The sequence below is a fragment of the Aquarana catesbeiana genome, linkage group LG01 (genome assembly GCF_042186555.1).
Source record: "Aquarana catesbeiana isolate 2022-GZ linkage group LG01, ASM4218655v1, whole genome shotgun sequence".
Lineage (NCBI taxonomy): Eukaryota > Metazoa > Chordata > Amphibia > Anura > Ranidae > Aquarana > Aquarana catesbeiana.
The window spans coordinates 903,384,392-903,406,969 of NC_133324.1; the positions used below are offsets into that span (position 1 = coordinate 903,384,392).

Genomic DNA, 22,578 nt, shown 5'->3' on the forward strand with positions numbered 1-22,578 from the left:
TTAACCACTTAGCGACCGCCCCACACACATATACTGCGGTAACGCGGTCGCTCTGTGCCAGATCGCATACCTAGTACATGATCTGACACTTCCGGGTCTGGGGCACGCGCCGCCAGCGACCTTCTCCCGCTGTGATTGGACACAACGGGAGCCAATCAGCGGGTCCAGTGACCTGATGTCCGCCAGGACCCACCAAACTTTTCGGAGATTACCAGAACGGTGGTCTGCCTATGTATACAGGCAGATTGCAGTTCTTTGAGAAGGGAAGGTAGAGATCCTGTGTTTCTGCTATGCAGGAACACTGATCTCTGCCTTCCCACAATAAATGCACCTCCTACACAGTTAGCAAGTACTCCCTAGGAACACATTTAACCCTTTTATCACCCCTAATGTTAACCCCTTCCCTGTCAGTGCCATTAGTACAGTGATAGTGCATATTTATTGCACTGATCACTCTATTGGTGTCACTTGTTCCCCAAAAAAATTTCAAGTGTCACTTAGGCTCGATTCACACAGGGGCAACACGACTTCAACGCGACTTTGCAACGCGACTTCAACCCGACTTCAACACGACTTGTGGATCCGACTTTCAATGAACGGGGATCCGACTTGGATCCCCGCCACTGTGTTTGGTATGAATCTTTAGGGGGAACTCCGCGCCAAATTTTAAATAAAAATCCGGCATGGGTTCCCCCCCCAGGAGCATACCAGGCCCTTGGGTCCGGTATGGATCTTGAGGGGAACCCCCCTACGCCGAAAGGACGGCGTGGGGGGTCCCCCCAATCCATACCAGACCCTTATCCGAGCACGCAGCCCGGCCGGACAGGAATGGGGGTGGGGACGAGCGAGCGCCCCCCCCCTCCTGAACCGTACCAGGCCGCATGCCCTCAACATGGGGGGGTTGGTGCCTTGGGGGAGGGGGGCGCGCTGCGGCCCCCCCACCCCAAAGCACCTTGTCCCCATGTTGATGAGGACAAGGGCCTCTTCCCGACAACCCTGGCCGTTGGTTGTCGGGGTCTGCGGGTGGGGGCTTATCGGAATCCGGGAGCCCCCTTTAATAAGGGGGCCCCCAGATCCCGGCCCCCCACCCTATGAGAATGAGTATGGGGTACATCGTACCCCTACCCATTCACCTAGGGAAAAGTGTCAATTTAAAAAAAAAACACTACATAGATTTTTAAAGTATTTTATTAGACAGCTCCGGGGTCTTCTTCCGACTTCGGGGGTCTCTCCGGTTCTTCTCCGCGCTCTCCGGGTCTTCTGCCGGGCTCCTCCGCTCTCTTCTGCCGCTCTTTTGCTAAAGCGGAGGAGCCCGGTCTTCCGTCTTCTGCCCTCTTTTCTTCTGATGTTGACACGACGCTCTCTCCGGCTAGAATGCTCTCTGTGCGCTCTGCTCTGACTTATATAGGCGGTGACCCCGCCCCCTTATGCCGTCACAGTCCCTGGGCATGCTGGGACTATGACTGCATAAGGTAGCGTGGTCATTGGGCGATGACCACGCCCCTAAAACGTCACAGTCCCAGCATGCCCAGGGACTGTGACGGCATAAGGGGGTGTGGTCACCACCTATATAAGTCAGAGCGGAGCGCTCAGAGTGCATTCCAGCCCCAGAGAGCGTCGTGTCAACATCAGGAGAAAAGAGGGCAGAAGACGGAAGACCGGGCTCCTCCGCTTTAGCAAAAGAGCGGCAGAAGAGAGCGGAGGAGCCCGGCAGAAGACCCGGAGAGCGCGGAGAAGAACCGGAAAGACCCCCGAAGAGAAGAAGGCAGCAGACCGGGCTCCTCCGCTATAGCAAAAGAGCGGCAAAAGAGCAGAAAATAGCGGAGCAGCCCGGCAGAAGACCCGGAGAGCGCGGAGAAGACCCCCGAAGTCGGAAGAAGACCCCCGGAGCTGTCTAATAAAATACTTTAAAAATCTATGTAGTGTTTTTTTTTTAAATTGACACTTTTTCCCTAGGTGAATGGGTAGGGGTACGATGTACCCCATACTCATTCACATAGGGTGGGGGCCGGGATCTGGGGGCCCCCTTATTAAAGGGGGCTCCTGGATTCCGATAAGCCCTCCGCCCGCAGACCCCGACAACCAACGGCCAGGGTTGTCGGGAAGAGGCCCTTGTCCTCATCAACATGGGGACAAGGTGCTTTGGGGTGGGGGGGCCGCAGCGCGCCCCCCTCCCCCAAGGCACCAACCCCCCCCATGTTGAGGGCATGCGGCCTGGTACGGTTCAGGAGGGGGGGGGGCGCTCGCTCGTCCCCACCCCCATTCCTGTCCGGCCGGGCTGCGTGCTCGGATAAGGGTCTGGTATGGATTGGGGGGGACCCCCCACGCAGTTTTTTCGGCGTAGGGGGTTTCCCTCAAGGTCCATACCAGACCCAAGGGCCTGGTATGCCCCTGGAGGGGGGAACCCATGCCGGATTTTTATTTAAAATTTGGCGCGGAGTTCCCCCTCAAGATCATCTGAGCACAAGTCGCATGTCGAAGTCGGATCATGCGAGACGGCGATCCGACTTCAATGATAGTCAATAGGCTGAAGTCGGATCAAAGTCGGATCAAAGTAGTACAGGGAGTACACTCTGAAGTCGGAGCGACCTCAGTAGTGTCTATTAAGACGCTCCCATTCACTTAAATGTGAATCTCTTTCTGGGGCGACTTGGGGCGACTTGAGGGCATACAAGTCGGATCCCAAGTCGCCCCAGTGTGAACCGAGCCTAAGGCTCTGTTTCCACTAGTGCGACTTTTCATGCGACTTGGGACTGAAAAGTCGCATGACAAATTGTTTCCCATGATTTCCAATGAGTACCGTTCATATCTGTGCGACTTCAAGTCGCAGCGACTTCAAAGTAGTCCCTGCACTACTTTGGTCCCACTTTGATGCGACTTGAGGTCCATAGATACAGGCATTGCTTCAAATCGTGGTAAAAAGTCGCGGTAAAATCGCGCGACTTTGGGGACGCACTAGTGGAAACATAGCCTTAGTGTCCGATTTGTCCGCCGTAATGTTGCAGTCCTGCTATAAGTTGCTGATCGCTGCCATTACCAGTAAAAAAATAAAAATAAATAAAAATTCCATAAATATATCCCATAGTTTGTAGACGCTATATCTTTTGTGCAAAACAATCAATATACGCTTATTGGGATTTTTTTACCAAAAATATGTAGCAGAATATATATTGACCTAAATTGATGAAGATATTAGATTGTTTTCTATTTTTTATTGGGTATGTTTTATAGCAGAAAGTAAAAAATACAGTTTTTTTTTTTTTCAAAAATAAAAACCGCAGAGGTGATCAAATACCACCAAAAGAAAGCTCTACTTGTGGGGAAAAAAGGACATCAATTTTTTTTGGGCACAGCGTTGCACGACCACGCAATTGTCAGTTAAAGTGACACAGTGCCATATCGCAAAAAGTGGCCTGGTCATTAAGGGGGTAAATCTTCCCAGAGCCACGTGGTTAATTTATTTTTTACTGCAATATTGTGTTTCATAAACGATTGCGCTAATAACGTGTGACATAAAAAAAAATGTGATTCCATAGGGGCTCTGCTTTCAGAAAAGATAGAATGTTTTGGTGGTTTTAAGTAATTTTCAGGTCTGCGTGCAAAAAAAATAAAAGAATGTGCAAAATTGGCCCTGGCAGTGATTGGGTTAAAGGTCTTTTATTTTCATTTTCCATCAACAGGCCCCGATGTTGTCTGGCTCCGGCTTCAGCTGCTAAATTTCCAGAAGTCATTCTACAAGCCGATCTTACCCCCGACCCCCCAGCCGACATCCAGGCATTGTGGAATAAAGATTGGAGCTATTTGCATGTGCCGAGAGAAGACGATTGGGAAGAAATACTACGAAAAAAAATTGAAATCATTGACAGCTAAGAATGAACAATGGAAGGGAAATCTATTATTCTGCTATATATAACTGCTTATTGAACAACATCATTTCCTAGAATTGCGTGGGAAAAAAAAATTAGTTATACAGGAAAAATAAACACAATGGATAATAAAGCCTATTTTGTCAATTAACTTATTGTACAGGGACATAAACAAACAGATAAATAGACGTGTAAAATGGCCAAGTTTTAAGTAACCATCTGCCAGCTTCTGGTGTCTCTTGGGAACTTCAGCACAGAGGTACAGTACCGTGTTTCTCCAGAAAATAAGACCGGGTCTTATATTAATTTTGGCTCCAAAAAACGCACTAGGGCTTATTTTCAGGGGATGTCTTATTTATTTACGGAATTTACAATGATCTACATTTATTCAAATGCAGCCATGTCGTCTTCTTCTGGAAAAAAAAAAAAGCATGACAGATAGCACAGTGCTTGTGTTTTGTCATTTACCCCTCTTTATGTTCTAAAAAAAACCTTTTGACCCTGCCCTGTCTTCTCTCCCCCTCTTAGGTCAGGACTCAGCATTCTGAAATTCTGTATTCCCAAACAGGGGAATGCTGGCAGCCTTAGGCCTGGGGGGGGGGGGGGCGGCAAGTCCAGTCAAGTGGCCCATAGAGTGTGGAAAAGTGATGGAACAAGGAAAACAGTCCAAGATTTTTCATGATCACAAGGGTGGGCGGAGGGGGGGGACACAACGTGGCCCTCCAGAGCCCCTGCCAGGGGCTGACTGGCATCTTTTTGGCACGGGGCAAATATAACCCAGAGGCCCATGGTGGAGCAGCTCTGGCCCACTCTCCCTCTTCCCTGCCTCCTCCCAACTCCCACTTTTGTCATCCACGCTAATTTACCTTTTTTTAGCCAGAGCCATTTTTGCACACGTTTAAAAAAAATCATTTTAGGCCTGAAGATTACACAAAACCCCCAAACATTATATATTTCCTGAAAGCAGATACCCTAGACCAGGGATATGCAATTAGCGGACCTCCAGCTGTTGCAGAATTACAAGTCCCGTGAGGCATAGCAAGACTCTGACAGCCACAAGCATGACACCCAGAGAAAGAGGCATGATGGGACTTTTAGTTTTGCGACAGCTGAAGGTCCGCTAATTGCATATCCCTGCCCTAGACAATAAAAGTTTTTAATTTTTTTTTACACAATATTACCGCAAAGGTCTAGGATTTATGTAAAAGAAAAACACACTAAAGTGAAATTTAAGGCAAACAAACACAATAAATTACCCAAAAATACCCAGGTGATGATTTTAAGGTGACAGGAGGCGGGATGAAGAGAAGGGGCCTGGAGTGCAGAAGAAGAGTGTGGGCTGTTCTGTGCAAAACCCTTTGCCAGAGCAGGTAAGTATGACAAGTTTGTTATTTTTATGTAAAAAAACAACAACATTTACAACCACTTTAATCTACAATGCTATTTAGAATATGCAGCATGGAGGGGGTTCATGTATTGCTATTGGTCACTGATGCATTTGTGACCAGTGTCAGTGCTAATTAACTCCTTTATGCTGCAGCATGAAGGGGTTAATTAACACTGACACCACTGCTGCTAATGCAGCACAAAGAGGTTAATTAACTGCCACTGGTCACTAATGCATCAGTGATCAATAGCAATACATTAACCTCCTCCATGCTGCATAGAACAAATATCATTGTAGATTAATTACGGCAACCCCCTACCCCAAGTTTTTTTTTTTTAATTAACCACTTCAGTAAGATCAAAGCAGTGCAGCAATGTTCAGCCACTCACTCACCCACTGTAGTGGACGCTCCCCGCAACAGCACTCCTCCTCTTCCATCCCAGCCTCTGAATGATGTCATGATGGGCAGGAACTAGGAAGCTCCTGTCTGGCGGAGATCCCTGACAGGGAGAGCATTATGGTACACTTGCCGGCAGGGGTGGACTGACAACACTCAGGGCCCCTTGAACAAATAAAGCAAGGGCCCCCTGTCAGGCCCCACCCATGACCGACCCCTGCCCTGTCCATGTCCCGCCCCCACATTTCGTACAAAGTACAACAGAGCTCCATTAGAGACTACAAAGTAGTATAATGGAACCTGGAGGGGGCCTCTTTCTAACAGAGTGTACAGTGAACACCTTCATTCACTCTGGTCCTCATGGGACCCCCTTCTTGTACCATGACTCTCACCCCTGCACATTACACACTCCTGACCCTTGCACCCTGTAAAATTACATGCTCCTGAATCCTGTCCATTACAAACTCCCTGACCCCCGCACCCAGTACATTACAAACTCCCTGACCCCTGTACTCTGTACATTACATACTCCTGACCCCTGTACTCTGTACATTACATACTCCTGACCCCTGTACCCAGTACATTAAATACTCCTGACACCTGTACATTACATACTCATCAACCCTGTACATTACATACTCCTGACCCCTACGCCCTGTACATTACACACCCCTGAACCCTGTACATTACATACTCCTGACCCCTACACCCTGTACATTACACACTCCTGAACCCTGTACATTACATACTCCTGACCCCTGCACTGTGTACATTACCCACTCCTGAGCCCTACAAGCTGTACATTACATACTCCTGCACCCTGTACATAAGGTTATGTATCTTATTATGTAAGATTCAGAGTCCGCACAGAGGCCCACCTTACATCATAATCGGCACAGAGGCCCCCCTTACATTAGAGTCCCCACAGAGGCCCCCTTTACATCAGAGTCCCCACAGAGGCCCCCTTTACATCAGAGTCTGCACAGAGCCCCCCCTTACATCAGAGTCTGCACAGAGCCCCCCTTACGTCAGAGTCCACACAGAGCCCCCACAGAGGCCCCACAGAGGCCCCCTTTACATCAGAGTCCGCACAGAGGCCCCCCTTACATCAGAGTCCGCACAGAGGCCCCCTTACATCAGAGTCCGCACAGAGGCCCCCCTTACATCAGAGTCCGCACAGAGGCCCCCCCTTACATCAGAGTCCGCACAGAGGCCCCCCTTACATCAGAGTTTGCACAGAGGCCCCCCTTACATCAGAGTCCGCACAGAGCCCCCCATTACATCAGAGTCTGCACAGAGGCCCCTCTTACATCAGAGTCCCCACAGAGCCCCCCTTACATCAGAGTCCCCACAGAGCCCCCCTTACATCAGAGTCCCCACAGAGCCCCCTTACATCAGAGTCCGCACAGAGCCCCCTCTTACATCAGAGTCTGCACAGAGGCCCCCCCTTACATCAGAGTCTGCACAGAGCCCCCCCTTACATCAGAGTCTGCACAGGGGAGCTTTGTGGACTCTAATGTAAAGGGGACCCCTGATTTAAGGGGGGATCTGATGTAAGGGGTGTTCTGGGAATCTTGATTTAAGGGGGCATGCTATGGATTCTGGTGTAAAGGGGGTCTCTGCTCACCAAAGCCTGCCCCCCCTTTAACAAAGTCCACAGAGCACCCCTTTTTGTACAATGGTAGGCAGGAGAGAGGGTGAGCTTACCAGGATGGAGGCTAAGGCACAGTCTGTCTGCCGCTTTTCTGGGTTCAACCTTCCTGCCCAGTGCCCACACATGCATGGGGAGTGCGGGCGGAGCAGACCCAGACGGAGGAGGAGCAGATGAGCTCTATCTCTCCTCGCCTCTGTGCAGAGAGAAAGAAGGGGATGTCATCGCCGGTGTGCTCTGAGGCTGAGCTATGTGTGAGACGAGACATAGCTAAGCTCAGCCCTGCAGCCATCTACCTTGCAGCTGACACAGGTCACGGCCGCACAGCAGGAGGTGAGCGGTGGCAATGACCTGTGTTAACTCTGAGTTCCAGCAGGCAATATTCCTACCGCTCTGCAAACACAGCATTTGGTTAGCGGCGGCCGTTGGCTGTGCATAGTGTCACTGGCCCCTCATTACCCAGCTGAGTGCAGCCTTTTTACCAAGCGGCCCGGGGGGGAGATTGCCACCCTGCCCCCCGGCCCAGCCCGCCCCTGCTCCCAAAACCTTGGTTAAAGTCCTTGTAAAATGATGTAATCCATTCTGTAAAAAGATTATATAATGTGCAGTGTGTCTTCTTGTGTAACTTTATTATGGAAAATACCTTATTTACAGCACTGCTGGGCGCTCACGTGACCTGCCGAAGCTCTTCTTCCTCACTCTGAATACTGCAGAGGGAGGGGCCAAGATCCCCGCTGATGTCAGCCTGCTCTGAGCACTGCAGAGGGAGGGGCCGCTGACGTCAGCCAGGAGAAGAGGAGAAGATCTCCGGTGGGTCACGTGAGCACTCAGCAGTGCTGTAAATAAGCTATTTTCCACAATAGTTACACAAGGAGACACACTGCACATTATATATTTTTTTTACGAAACAGATTACATGTTTTTACAATGACTTTAACTAGGGCTATTTTCGGGGTAGGGCTTATATTGCAGCCATCCTCGAAAATCATGCTAAGTCTTATTTTTGGGGTAGGGCTTATTTTCAGGTAAACAGGGTATGTGTGCCAAAGTATCAACCAAATGATGTCAAGGATTGGACATTTAGGCTGGTTCACACATAGCTCCCAACTGTCCCTGATTTCGAGAGACTGTCCCTGATTTGGAACAATGTCCCTCTGTCCCTCATTCCTCCTCATCTGTCCTTCATTATGGTCTGATCTATATAGTTGTATATAAAATGCACTTTTTATCTATCAAAAAGTGTTTTCTAGTGCTAAACCTTTCATCAGATTTCTAAATTGCTGCATTTGTAAATTCCAAAAACCAATATAAAGGAATAGTAGTGGTAAAAAAGCACTTTTGGGTTTAACCAATCTTGTTTTTTTTGTACAATTCTCCTTTAAGGGGGTGTGGCAAGGGGTGTGTCCTATGCCTGCATACTTTTGCTGATAGGTGTCCCTCCTTCCCATCTCAAAAAGTTGGGAGGTATGGTTCACATACGTGCTAGTTTGGAATAATCGTACACGTTCCCGACCCGCACAGAAACGCACTGCTCTTTAGCATAAGTGCAGGGGTGCCATTCATTCTTTGAGTGATTCTATTTCTAAACACACACTGTTACATTTACATTGTCCCTTCTATTTCTGTATATGGATGATGGTACTAATTATTTTAATAGAAAAAAAAAAAATCTAAGTACCTTTTTTTATATACAGCTGTCACATGACCCAGATCTTTCCCAGCCTGTCTGCAGGGAAACATAAGCAGGAGGAGCTTCTAGCCCTCCACAGCAAGTGGGAATCATCTTAGTTCACTTTTTTGTACCTTACTGTATTTATTGCAATATGTTTCAATTCCATATATAGTGCATTTTTTTTTTTAAATAATAAAAAATATTAATGCAAAAAAGAATCAGCTGATTATCCAAGAGTTAAAGACTACTGCACCGCACTCATCTGAAAAATAAATCAAATTAGAGCTGCACGATTCTGGATAAAATGACAATCACAATTTTTTGCTTAGAATAAAGATCACGATTCTCGGTGTAACATTATCTTTCACATTATACAAAAAAATTGGGCTAACTTTACTGTTTAGTTTTTATTTTAATTCAATGAAGTGTATTTTTTCCCCCAAAATACTGTATATAATATATATATATATATATAATATTTTGGGGGTTCTAAGTAATTTTATAGCAAAAAATACTGATTTTTAACTTGTAAGAAACAAGTGTCAGAAAAAGGCTTATGCCTGTACACACGGTCGGAATTTCCGTCAACAAAGGTTCAATGTGAGCTTGTTGTCAGAAATTCTGACCGTGTGTAGGATCCATCGGACATTTGTAAGCTGGTTCTCAAATTTTCCGACAACAAAATCTGTTGTCGGAAATTCCGATTGTGTGTACACAATTCCAACGCACAAAAGCAGAAGAACCGCACTGGCTATTAAACTTCATTTTACTCGGCTCGTCGTATGTGTTGTACGTCACCACGTTCTTGACGTTCAGAATTTCCGACAACATTTGTGCGACCGTCTGTATGCAAGACAAGTTTGAGTCAACATCCGTTGGAAATAAATCCAGGATTTTGTTGTCGGAATGTCCGATCGTCTGTACGCCGCATTAGTCTTTAAGCAGTTAAACTGACCTAATTTCATCCCTTTGATCCTAAAACAGTGGTCTCCAAACAGCCTGATGTGGCCCTTTACGTGTGTTTATCTGGCCCTTAAGGCACTATTTCATCCACTGATACCAATAATGGGGCACAAATCCTCCCCACTGACAACAATGAATGGGCACAATATCTCCCAATGACACCAATAATGGGGCACAATTTTTTCCAGTGACACCAGCAATGGGGCCAAATGACGCCAATGATGGGGCACAATTCCTCCCAATGACACTAATGATGGGGCACTTTTTTTTACAAACAATGGGGTACAAATCCCCCCACTGACAACAATGAACGGGAACAATATCTCCCAATGACACCAATAATGGGGCGCAATTTCTCCCAATGACACCAGCAAATGGGCTAAATGACACCAATGATGGGCCACAATTCCTCCCAATGACACCAATGATGGGCCACAATTCCTCCCAATGACACCAGTGATGGGGCACAATTTTCCCCAATGATGGGGCAACATTTCTCCTAATGACACCAACAATGGGGCTCAGTGACACCAATGATGAGACACAATTCCTCCCAATGACACCAACAAAAGGGCGCAATTCCTCCCACTAACACCAATGATGGGGCACAATTCCTTTCCAATGACACCAATGATGGGGCACAATTCCTCTCACTAACACCAATGATGAGGCACAATTCCTCCCACTAACACCAAAGATTTGGCATTGTATTTTCCCCAATGATGTCGAGACCATTTCTACTTCCACTGGCCACAGTCTGGCCCTCCTACAGTCTGAAGGACAGTAAACTGTCCCTTTTTTTAGAAAGTTTTGGGACCCCGATCTAAAAGAACCAAATGATACAATGTTTCTTTTTATCTCTCAGCGCTAAGCAATGTGGTGATAAACTTTGCTGGCTGTTTTTTTTTTTTTTACTGCTGTGAGCAGAGACCTGCTCTGCACTTGTTACATGAATCGTGGAAATGCTGGATTAAGATCCTATGGGGAGTTGAGTCGAGATCACAATTTTTAACAATTAATCATGCAGCTCTAATACAAATTAATCTGAATGAATACATATTCATTCCTTATGTTATTGAGTTGAATTCATTTCTTTATTCCCAACTGACTTTGTTGAGCGGCACACATACAAATTAAAAGAATGGTCTCTTAAATTCAACCCCAATCCAAAAAGAATCTTATTAGAATATTCACGCTATGCTCACTAGTCTTCATTTGGACTATTCGGTATGTCGTTATGTTATTCGGATACTTCAAATGTAAACGAGAGACTCAAACTATCGTATCCTGTTATTCCAATGAAAAGAATGAAAACAAAATAATTTGTTGTTTTTGTTATATATGTTTTCGGATTCGTTGAAATTTGTTACTATGATACATCTGAATCTCTGAATCAAGCAAATTTTGTCCAAATTTCAATTCGCAACAAAACAAATCAAACATGTCCAGTAACTGCCATGTGCTCACACAAAGGCACACGCACATATGTGAGCCCAGCCTTCAAGTGTAAGTAAACCCCCCTATCGTTTTCAGCCAAGGAAGCTGCCATCTTTGCCTCTGTTTAATCTACAACTGTCATGATGCTGCACATGTGATCAGTTATGACACCAGCCATTGGATGGTTTGACAGTTGAGTGCACAACCAATGGGAGTGTTACATTTCCGGCATGTGCTGTAAATGAAACTGTTTTATGGATGGGTTTACTTCTGCTTTAAAGACTGCTAGGGAATAAGGAACATATTTATAAAGCAGTGAATGTGACTTTCACTAAACATTCTCTGGTGGTGGATCAATCACTGTCATTTAAAACACAAGCACCAAGAACATTCATTCATTCATTGTTTTTAAATGCAGGCAGTGAAAGTACCTGAATTTAACTTAATATGAGCCTCTTGCAGTTTAATGTATAGCAGAGCTCACAGAGGGTGAGGGAAAAGTAGCAAAATAAGCTACAGTGCCTTGAAAAAGTATTCAAACCCCTTGAAATTTTCCACATGTTGTCATGTTACAACCAAAACCGTAAATGTTTTTTTTTTTTTTTGTTCAATACATTTTTATTAATAGTTTTGAAGATACAAAAGCAGCATACATTCCAGTAAAGAAGGAAAGGGGGAACGTTTGGTACACAAAATTCAAAAATAAAACATAACAAAATGGTCAACATGGACCAGTAAACATAAAAACAATAGGAGACATGTCTTAGAATATCTTAAGAGATATACAATCGTATTAGAAAGGAAATGTTTAATCAGCCAACCATATATATCCTTTCAAGTTTATAGGTCAGAATGATAAGCTTATTGGTAAAACCAGGTGCGTCCGGAAATGTTGTCATTAAGCTATTGGCTAAACGGGAAGAGGCGGGAGAGAGGAAGCGCCCCCAACCACCCCTAAAGGGATCATGCTATGGGTGAGGGGCCTCTCTCCCCCTTGGCTCACCAGCCACCAGACTAAGTCTCCACTAGAAAGCGCGACGTGCGAGCAAATATTAATTGGATATACTAAAATCTTAAAACTGGTAATGTAAATATTAACGTGTTTAGAACCAACACTGGGTGTAAGGAACAGTGTGTGGGGAAGCACGAGTAGCTCGGAGAATAGGAACTCCGAAGAGGCCTAGCTCCAGTGTTGCTGCTCCCTACACCGCAAATGCATAGTAGATAATTCAGGATTGGCTAAGTCTTAGATAACCTGCTATGAATCAGTGAGAAGAAAAGTTGGGAAACAAAGAAGAGAGGGAGTAAAGAAGAGAAAAAGGAATAATTGGGAAATGGGGAGGTTCAAAAGGGTCATTCAGAGCTCAAGTCAAGTGGATATAAGGGGATATGGTAGTATTTGGCCGAGGGATCCCAGGTAAGTTCAAAAATCCGGGCTTTATCTTGTATAATGCTGACTATCTTCTCCTGTGCCATGATCCAGGATATTTTATGCTTCACCGCTGTGAAAGGAACCATAGTTTTTTTCCAACGGGCAGCTATTGTAATTTTGGTGCCCAAAAGGATAAAGAAGATCAGTTTTTGCGTATGTTTATCAACCTTACTCACTTTAAGGTTGAGAAGAGCTATGTCTGGTGTTTGGGGGACCTGAATGGTCGATACTTTGTGTATCAGAGAGAATACTTTGTTCCATAGGCTCCTTATACGTGGGCAGGACCACCAAATGTGGTACATTGTTCCTATATGATTGCAATTTCGGAAGCACAGCAGGGAAGCATCTGGGTAAATCTTAGCAAGACGGGAGGGAACCCTGTACCAATGGGTTAATACCTTAAGGCTAGCTTCAATCAGAGAGATATTCAATATACCCTTGAAGGAGCATTGAAAGCAGGAAAACCATTTGTCCTGAAAGGAAATATCAAGGTCCTTTCCCCAAGATAGGGTGTAGGGAGGTTTAGACGTGACTGAGGCTAGAGAGGAATAAATGATGGAGATCCCGCCCCTCTGATCCGTGATTTTCGAGCACCATGATTCATAGGTCGTGACCCGAGGAGGTTCTGATTTATTTGGCCAGATGGAATGGAGGAAGTGTAGTATTTGTATATATCTGAATCATTGAGTGGGAGGCATCTCAAGTTTACTGGCGCAAAATGCAATAGATAAGGGGCCTGTGGAAGTGAAACAGTTTCCAATTCTGAGTAGACCTTTATTAAGCCACCAACTAAATGCTAAAATGTTCATTCCCGGCGGAAAGTCGGGATTATGAAATATATGTGTTAGGGGTCGAAGTGTTGAGATCAGGGAGGGGTTTTTATGTAATTGATTGCACAGAGCCAATGAGTGGGAAAGAGTGGGAGCTAAAATGGGGGGTCTAAGCTTAGCAGGGGACCATATTAAGAAGTCAATAGTGTGGAGAGGGACTGCTTGACGTTCCATGGAGACCCAATTAGGTTTGGGGCCCCGTGAATACACAGTGGAGATCTGGGCCAGCTGAGCGGCTTGGTAGTACCACCAAATGTTAGGTAGGGCTAAACCCCCTTGCGATTTAAGCCTAAATAGAATGTTTTTAGAGCATCTTCTTCCCTTGGATTGCAATGTATGTAATTGTGACTTCCGGATAGGGATAGGTAAAGACCTGAATAAGTAAAGTAGGCAAGGGAGGAGGGTCATTTTGATTGCAACGTAAATGTATTTTATTGGGATTTTATATGATAGACCAACACAAAGTGGCAGATAATTGTGAAGTGCAATGAAAATGATGAATAGTTTTCACATATTTACAAATAAATATGTGAAAAGTGTGGCGTGCATTTGTATTCTGCCCCCTTTACTCTGATACCCCTAAAGAGTATGGCACAACTGCAAACCTACCAAGACATGGCCGTCCACCTAACCTGGCAGGCCGAGCAAGGAGAGCATTTATCAGAGAAGCAGCCATGAGGCCCATGGTAACTCTGGAGGAGCTGCAGAGATCCACAGCTCAGGTAGGAGGATCTGTCCACAGGACAACTATTAGTCGTGCTCTCCACAAATCTGGCCTTTATGGAAGAGTGGCAAGAAGAAAGCCATTGTTGAAAGAAAGTCCCGTTTGCAGTTTGCGATAAGCCAGCAAACATGTGGAAGAAGTTGAGATCAAAAATTGAACTTTTTTGCCTAAAAGCAAAATGCTATGTGTGCCGGAAATCTAACACTGCACATCACCCTGAACACACCATCCCCACTGTGAAACATGATGGTGGCAGCATGATATTGTGGGGATGCTTTTCTTCAGCAGGGATAGGGAAGCTGATCAGAGTTGATGGGAAGATGGATGGAACCAAATACAGGTTAAAAGAAAACCTGTTATGCCGCGTACACACGATCGGACATTCCGACAACAAAATCCTGTGATTTATTTCCGAGGGATGTTGGCTCAAACTTGTCTTGCATACACACGGTCGCACAAATGTTGTCGGAAATTCCGATTGTCAAGAATGCGCTGACGTACAACACGTACGATGAGCTGAGAAAAGTGAAGTTTAATAGCCAGTGTGGCTCTTTTGCTTGATTCCGAGCATGTGTGGAATTTTGTGCGTTGGAATTGTGTACACACGATTGGAATTTCCGACAACGGATTTTGTTTTTGGAAAATTTGAGAACCAGCTCTCAAATTTTTGTTGTCAGAAATTATGACAAAAAATGTCCGATGGAGCCTACACACGGTCGGAATTTCCAACAACAAGCTCCCATCGAACATTTGTTGTCGGAATGTCCAATCGTGTATACGCGGCATAAGAGTCTGCAAAAGACTTGAGACTGGAGTGGAGGTTCACCTTCCAGCAGGACAACAACCCTAAACATACAGCCAGAGCTACAATGGAATGATTTAGATCAAAGTATATTCATGTTTTAGAATGGCCCAGTCAAAGTCTGGGCCATTGAGAATCTGTGGCAAGAAAATTGCTAATCACAGATGCTCTCCATCCAATCTGACAGAGCTTGATCTATTTTGCAAAGAAGAATGGGCAAAAATTTCACTCTCTAGATGGGCAAAGCTGGTAGAGACATCCCCAAAAAGACTTGTAGCTGTAATTGTAGTGAAAGGCGGTTCTACAAAGTATTGAGGAGGGTTGAATACAAATGCACACCACACTTTTTTAGATATTTATTTGTAAAAAATTTTGAAAACCATTTATCATTTTTCTTCCACTTCACAATTATGTGGCACTTTGTGTTGGTGTATCACATAAAATCCCAATAAAATACATTTACGTTTTTGGTAAAAAAAAGCACTTGTGGGTGTAACCAATCTTGTTTTTTTGTACAATTCTCCTTTAAGGGGCGTGGCAAGGGGTGTGTCCTATGCCTGGATACTTTTGCTGATAGGTGTCCCTCAATTACATCTCAAAATGTTGGGAGGTATGACTATATTGTCCATTACATATTCCTGTACTATATACACTATACAGTAAAACCTTGGATTGCGAGCATAATTTGTTCCAGAAACATGCTTGTAATCCAAAGCACTTGTATATCAAAGTGAATTTCCCCATAAGAAACAATGGAAACTCAGATGATTCATTCCACAACCATTTATTTATAGGTCTTTCAGTTTATAGTCCACGTAAAAATATTCTAGCAAAGTGATGGGTTGTGAAGGGATAAGAAGCAAGATCCAGCAGGAACTACAGAATATAAAAGGGAAGAGAGGCGCCTCTAAGTGTAGCAATATGGTTACATTTAATGAAGGAGGACGGTCTATGTTTCCCCCAGATGCCTGCATACTTAGATGTGCCTGTTTAATCATCAACCATTTGAGTTGCTAAATGTTGTACCTTTATTAAATGTAACCACATTGCTACACTTAAAGGCGCCTTTCTTCTCTTTTATACTCAGTTGTGATGTGACACTACTTGTATATCAAGACATCGCTTGTTTATCAAGTCAAAATTTATTAAAACATTTTGCTAGTCTTGCAAAACGCTCTCAAACCAAGTTACTCTCAAACCAAGGTTTTACTCTATTGTCCATTACATATTCCTGCACTATATATACACTATATTGTACTTTACATATTCCTACACTATATTGTACCTTACATACTCCTGCACTATATACACTATATGTTCCTGTACGTCACTGGACTTCAAGTAGTTATAGCATGAAAATGTATAATTGTCCCCCACCCTCCCAGTGGTATCTTATGTGCCCCCCCCCACATATTGTTTCTAGAGTCTCCACTGTGTACTGCCTATAAGAGAAACAAAGTAAAACAGCTAATGGACAGTGAAGGGGGGGCGGGGGGTTGCGGGGGTGCTTGGCCACCAGGGTTGGCTAGCCGGCCGTGGCGGTTTGTGCGGCCCACCGGTATGGGAGAGACCTGTCATGTGCACTGCCCATCACCTCACTTCATAGTGCACAACCCGGCTCAGCCTCAGCGCCGCTGCATTGCTGAAAGGCAGCCAATGGCTGTGCAGCAATGCCGGTTTCTGAAATTCCAGCCAATGAGGCTGCAGCAATGTTCCTGCATGATGTTAGCCCTCCCACCTTACTTGTTCATTTGTTTTTGTGCATGTTTGCAAAATTAAAGTGGTCCGGTCTAGATGAAGTCCAGGGCCAAATTTTCGTCCCAGTCCAGCCCTGACTGTAATGCCGCGTACACACGAGCGGACTTTTTGACTGGACTGGTCAGACGGACCAAATCTGGCGGACAATCCGACTGCGTGTGGGCTCCATCAGATTTGCAGCGGACTTTTTCGGTCAAAAATCTGACGGACTTTAGATTTGGAACATGTTTCAAATTTGTCCGACGGACTCGAGTCTGCTCGAAAAATCCGCTCCTCTGTATGCTAGTCCGACGGACGAAAACCGACACTAGGGCAGCTATTGGCTACTGGCTATCAACTTCCTTATTTTAGTCCGGTCGTACATCATCACGTACGAATCCGTCAGACTTTGGTGTGATCGTGTGTAGGCAAGTCCGTTCGTTAGAAGTCCGTCAAAAGTCAGTCGGAAAGACTGTCGGACCATTGATGCCGGAATGTCCGCCCGTGTGTACAGGGCATTAGTGAAAATTAAACTGCAGCAGAGAAAGATCAGGTTTCCTCACTTGCGTGGCAGGACTGTGCTGTGTGGAAGAGCTGTGTAAATCTGAGAACTGGATGGATTACAGCATAAAAACCTTTGGCAGGTAAAAAAAGCACACATATATGTATTACATCAGGCTATTTAGCTGTTTTTCTGAAGTTCGGCTCCATTCACATTTGTGGGACTTGCCATGCAACTTTGGACATCAAAGTCGCATTACAAATCATTCTCCATGTTTTCAAATGATACCCATTAATATACGTGCGACCTAAAGTTGCAGCGACTTCAAAAGTAGTTCATGCACTACTTTGGTCCGACTTTCATGTAACTTGAGGGCCATAGACTTCAATGTTAGCCCTCAAAATTTGCATGAAAGTCGTACCTGAATGTTAAACAATGCAACAGTTGTCCATTATCACTGGTCAAAGTCGTATCCAAGTCGCACCCATCCAAAGTTGCGTCAAAGTTGCACTCCAAAGTTGGCGCAACTTTGGAGTAGTAAAAGTGTGAATGGAGCCTTAATGTTCTCCAGGGACCACCACCAAGAAATGTGTGACATCCTCAGCTTATTGCCCTTGAGTTTTTCACAAACGACTGAATTACCAAACTTTTTGAATAAAGATCTAATGTTTGCCTGTTCAAATATGTTGACAAAGTCAGAAATTCCCATGAGGTGTACTCAGGGGCGGACTGACAACTCATGGGGCCCCCGGGCAATAGGAGATTATGGGGCCCACAGATAATCAAAGATTATGGGGCCACATAGTATACACACACACAGTATACACAGACGTTTCTTTTGGCTGTCCCTGGTCCATACTGTCTATTGGCTGTCCCTGGTCCATACTGTCCCTGGTTTTTCTGAGGCTGGCAACCCTGATGGGGCCCCTTTGAGGCCCATGGCCCTCGGGCAGTGCCCGTGTGGCTCAATGGTCAGTCTGCCCCTGTGTGTACTTACTTTTTCATGCAACTGTAATCCATGAGACCCATTATTTCCAGCAGTGAAACACACGGACTGGCAGTCAGATGGGCGCAGCCATTGGCACATCTGTACCTGTCATCAGAGGCTGTCCTTTTATATGTTATTTGTAACTATAAGAGCTAAAAGGCAAAGTCAAAGACAGACCCTATCAGATATCTGCAACATGATGCCCAGAAGGATTTGCAGCTAGCCCTGGACAGGTATAAAGTTTTCCGATTAGATAGAAAATAACAGTAAATCTTGTTTGTTGTTTTTTTACAGAGTCACCTGTGTAAGCCAAGTCTTCATTACCCTTATGGATATTGAGCGCTTTACTCACTTTACAAAGTCCATGGTCATTGAACTTGAACCTTCCTGGCCCCGGAGTGAGCAGCTAGCTCTATACACAGGATCCAGCTGTCATCATCCCACCATCCTCTCCATCCTGGTGATGATTCAGCTGTGCTCCTGCCTTGTAAGGTGTCCCTGGGCTTCTGCCTAGGATGTTATGAGCCTTCTATCATCTCTCCACCGTAAATAAGAGAGAGGAATTCATATGACCTGATGAACTGCCGTATTTATACATATCTACCCGCATTCCTGAGTCCTGGTGAAGAATGACCCAACTTAGCTGTAACCCAGCTGCCTAGGAACGCATGGATCATTTGGCATGCACAATATGAACAATGGCTTCCACAGCGATTGCTATCTGCTCTGATACGAGTGGTAAATTTAGATCAGAAATCTGGTTCTTGAAGTCAGCTTTCTGCAATTTTTCTTTCTGCAAAGTATGAGTATCCTTAATGAAAATTCAAGTGGAACTCCAGCCTTTCCCCTGATGTATTCCCTAGTCTTTTTAACTAAAAAAAGAAAAAACCCTATACATGCCTATTTCCTATAGTCTTTTTGGTTGGTCTGCTTACACTAGGGCACCTTTCTCTTCTTCTTCTGGCAGGGGTAGCCATTCATCCAGGAATGTGCTGAGGAGGTAGCCAGGGACAGCATTGGAGTGTGTGTAGGACCACCAGCCCTTTAGCCTGTCCAGAGGATCCAGCAGAGAAAACCATTAGGTTGTTGCCAACATCCCGCTATTGCAAAGAAAGAGAAATTGCCCCCCAAAAAGTGTGGGACTTTAATAGCAACTAACAGCCAAATAATCGGAGTTAAAAAAAAATATAAAGTTGTGTTGCGCTGTCACTGATATAGTGATAATGAATCAACTCCGTAAACCTAATTACTAAAGTGCATCAGTGCTGATTATTTACAAGTCATAATATATTTCATCATTAATATATTATATAATGTGCAAACATGAAAAATTAAAGTGCAAAAAACTATAAAAAAAAAAAATTCATAAAAACGTCCATATAGTGATAGTCCAAACTGTGCCAAAATGATTCCTTATATCCTCCAGTGGTAATCACCCAGTGCTCCCCTTTCTGGTCAATAAATATAGCCTCTTACTGGAAGATTAGACCTAATACATGTTGAAAGTCGCCTTAGTGCGCTTCGCCCCTCACTCTAGGTTTAGGCTACTCCAGCGTTATTCAACCGCCCTTTTGATGGAATTAATGGTAAACACCACACAGACTTCTCCTCAGCAATATAAAGACCAGATAAACGGCATGGGAACAAAAAGAGGAAAGACTCATTGCGCAACATCCAATAAAACGAACAAGTGTTTATTTAAACTCCTACTTACAGCAACGAGGATAAAACAAGCATGGGAGGAAAACAATCCTGTTTTTTGTATTTATAAATAATAGGAGTTACATAAAAGTATGCACCCCTGCCCTTACTGAAAGGAGTTGCCTCCTCTTTGAGGTTTCATAGTGGCACATACAGATTCCCCATATTTAATCTTCTGATGTGTTTGAAGGTTTGTTGGGGGATCACAGCGTGAGTTGCCTGGGGCCCCACTCCTGGGGGTATGCAGACAATCTCCACCTGTTAGCAAGAATTAACCCTATTTTTATACTGTAGAGGGCCACCAACGCTGGGCCAAGCAGGTCCTACTGTAGATTGTGCACCATTGCCTCCTGGCGTGTTGACATCACCGATATTTCCTATGCCTTGCCTGGCGTACGTTTCGTCGTAGCAGACGTCTTCTATGAGGCAGTGGGGATAGCGGTATTTACATAACTACCTTTTTAAATGTTTTTTCAAACCACCATGGACCGCATATTATTATTATTATACAGGATTTATATAGCACCAACAGTTTACGCAGCACTTTACAATATAAAAGGGAGACAATACAGTTACAATACAATACAAGAGGATTAAGAGGGCTCTGCTCAGAAGAGCTTACAATCTAATAGGATGGGGCAAATGGTACAAAAGGTTGTAACTGTGGGGAATGAGATTAGTTGGAGGTGTGATAGGCTTCCTTGAAGATATGAGTTTTCAGGGATTGCTTGAAGGCAGCTAGAGTAGGAGATACTTGGACAGGTTGAGGTAGAGAGTTGCAGAGGATGGTAGAGGCTCTGGAGAAATCCTGGAGACCAGCATGGGAGGAGGAGACAAGGGAGCTTGAGAGTAGGAGGTCTTGAGAGGACCGAGAGAAGGCGGTTGGCGTAATCCATGATCCTGAGGACCATTCCGCATACATGTCGGCCATATTCTAGGAGCCCAGCCCGGTCTAATGGCCGGAACCATACATCCTGTTAGTATTAGACATAAAGTAATTAATATAAATTTCATATCCCATCATGGAACCTATCTACTTTCTTTTTATATCAATAACCTTTCAAATAAAATATTATAAAAATAAACATAAAACATTCCACAAAGAACACATCATGTCAGTTAAAAGCCGCGTTTGGTAATAGCCAAAAGTACAGTATATGGTTTAGATATGGCGGCCATATTATTGAAGTCTATTATTTATAGAACCAATACAAAATTATTATTATTATCTAATAAACATTAGAGCAAGACATTATAGAATCAATATGACTTTAAAATGGTATACAATTATTTAGAATTAAACTATTACTATTACTATATGGGTCCTATGTCACCCACGACCCTGGTTCAATTGATTAATTGGGCAGTGAGTAATAATTTATCTTTTCTGTCTGATATGTAGCATAAGAATTCCTAAAATTTATCCTAAACCCTATACAGTATGTAGATATTATATATAGGTATTATTACTCAACCAAAAACCATTTCCAAATAATAAAGTCATTACATGGCATAAAAAGATTATTATCCACAGTTCCAAAAAAGTGACCTAACTATTAATTAATAAATTAGTTTTTTCCTTCAGCTATTGCTAATAAAACTGTTTATATCCCACTCAACATTCAACCCCTGTGGGCAATAAGTGCTAAGCTCGCCACTGCCTCTTATGCCCTGTACACGCGGTCGGACATTGATCAGACATTCCGACAACAAAATCCATGGATTTTTTCCGACGGATGTTGGCTCAAACTTGTCTTGCATACACACGGTCACACAAAGTTGTCGGAAAATCCGATAGTTCTGAACACGGTGACGTAAAACACGTACGTTGGGACTATAAACGGGGCAGTAGCCAATAGCTTTCCTCTCTTAATTTATTCTGAGCATGCCTGGCACTTTGTGCGTCGGATTTGTGTACACACAAACGGATTTTGTTGTCGGAAAATTTTATAGCAAGCTCTCAAACTTTGTGTGTCGGAAATTCCTATGGAAAATGTGTGATGAAGCCTACACACGGTGGGAATTTCCGACAAAAAGGCCTTATCACACATTTTCCATCGGAAAATCCTATCGTGTGTACAGGGCATTAGGGAACGTCTGACAGGACGAAATGTACGTCAGGCAAGACATAGGAAATAGCGGTGATGTCAACACACCCGCAAAGGACATAGGACAGATTGTTTTTCTCCCATGCTTGTTTTATCCTCGCTGCTAAAAGTAGGATTTAAAAAAAAACACATGTGCATTTTATTGGATGTTGCGCAATGAGTCTTTGTTGACTGTCTGTCCATTAATTCCATCAAAAGGGCGGTAGAATTATGCTGGAGTAGCCTAAACCTAGAGTGAGGGGCGAAGCTCTCTAAGGCAATTATCAACCTGTATTAGGTCTAATGTTCCCGTAAGAGGCTATATTTATTGACCTGAAAGGGGAGCACTGGGTGATTACCACTGGAGGATATAAGGAATCATTTCAGCACAGTTTGGACTAT

General features: G+C 44.3%; 1 protein-coding gene across 1 annotated transcript in view; it reads left to right on the plus strand.

The window, feature by feature from the left end:
- Positions 1-3,999, plus strand: part of THNSL2 (threonine synthase like 2) — a 41,289-nt gene extending 37,290 nt beyond the window's left edge. Inside the window, exon 9 of the mRNA XM_073610992.1 lies at positions 3,681-3,999. Coding sequence (XP_073467093.1) covers positions 3,681-3,870 — 190 coding nt within the window. The 3' untranslated portion in view covers positions 3,871-3,999. The remainder of the gene's footprint in view (positions 1-3,680) is intronic.
- The last annotated feature ends 18,579 nt before the right edge of the window (positions 4,000-22,578 follow it).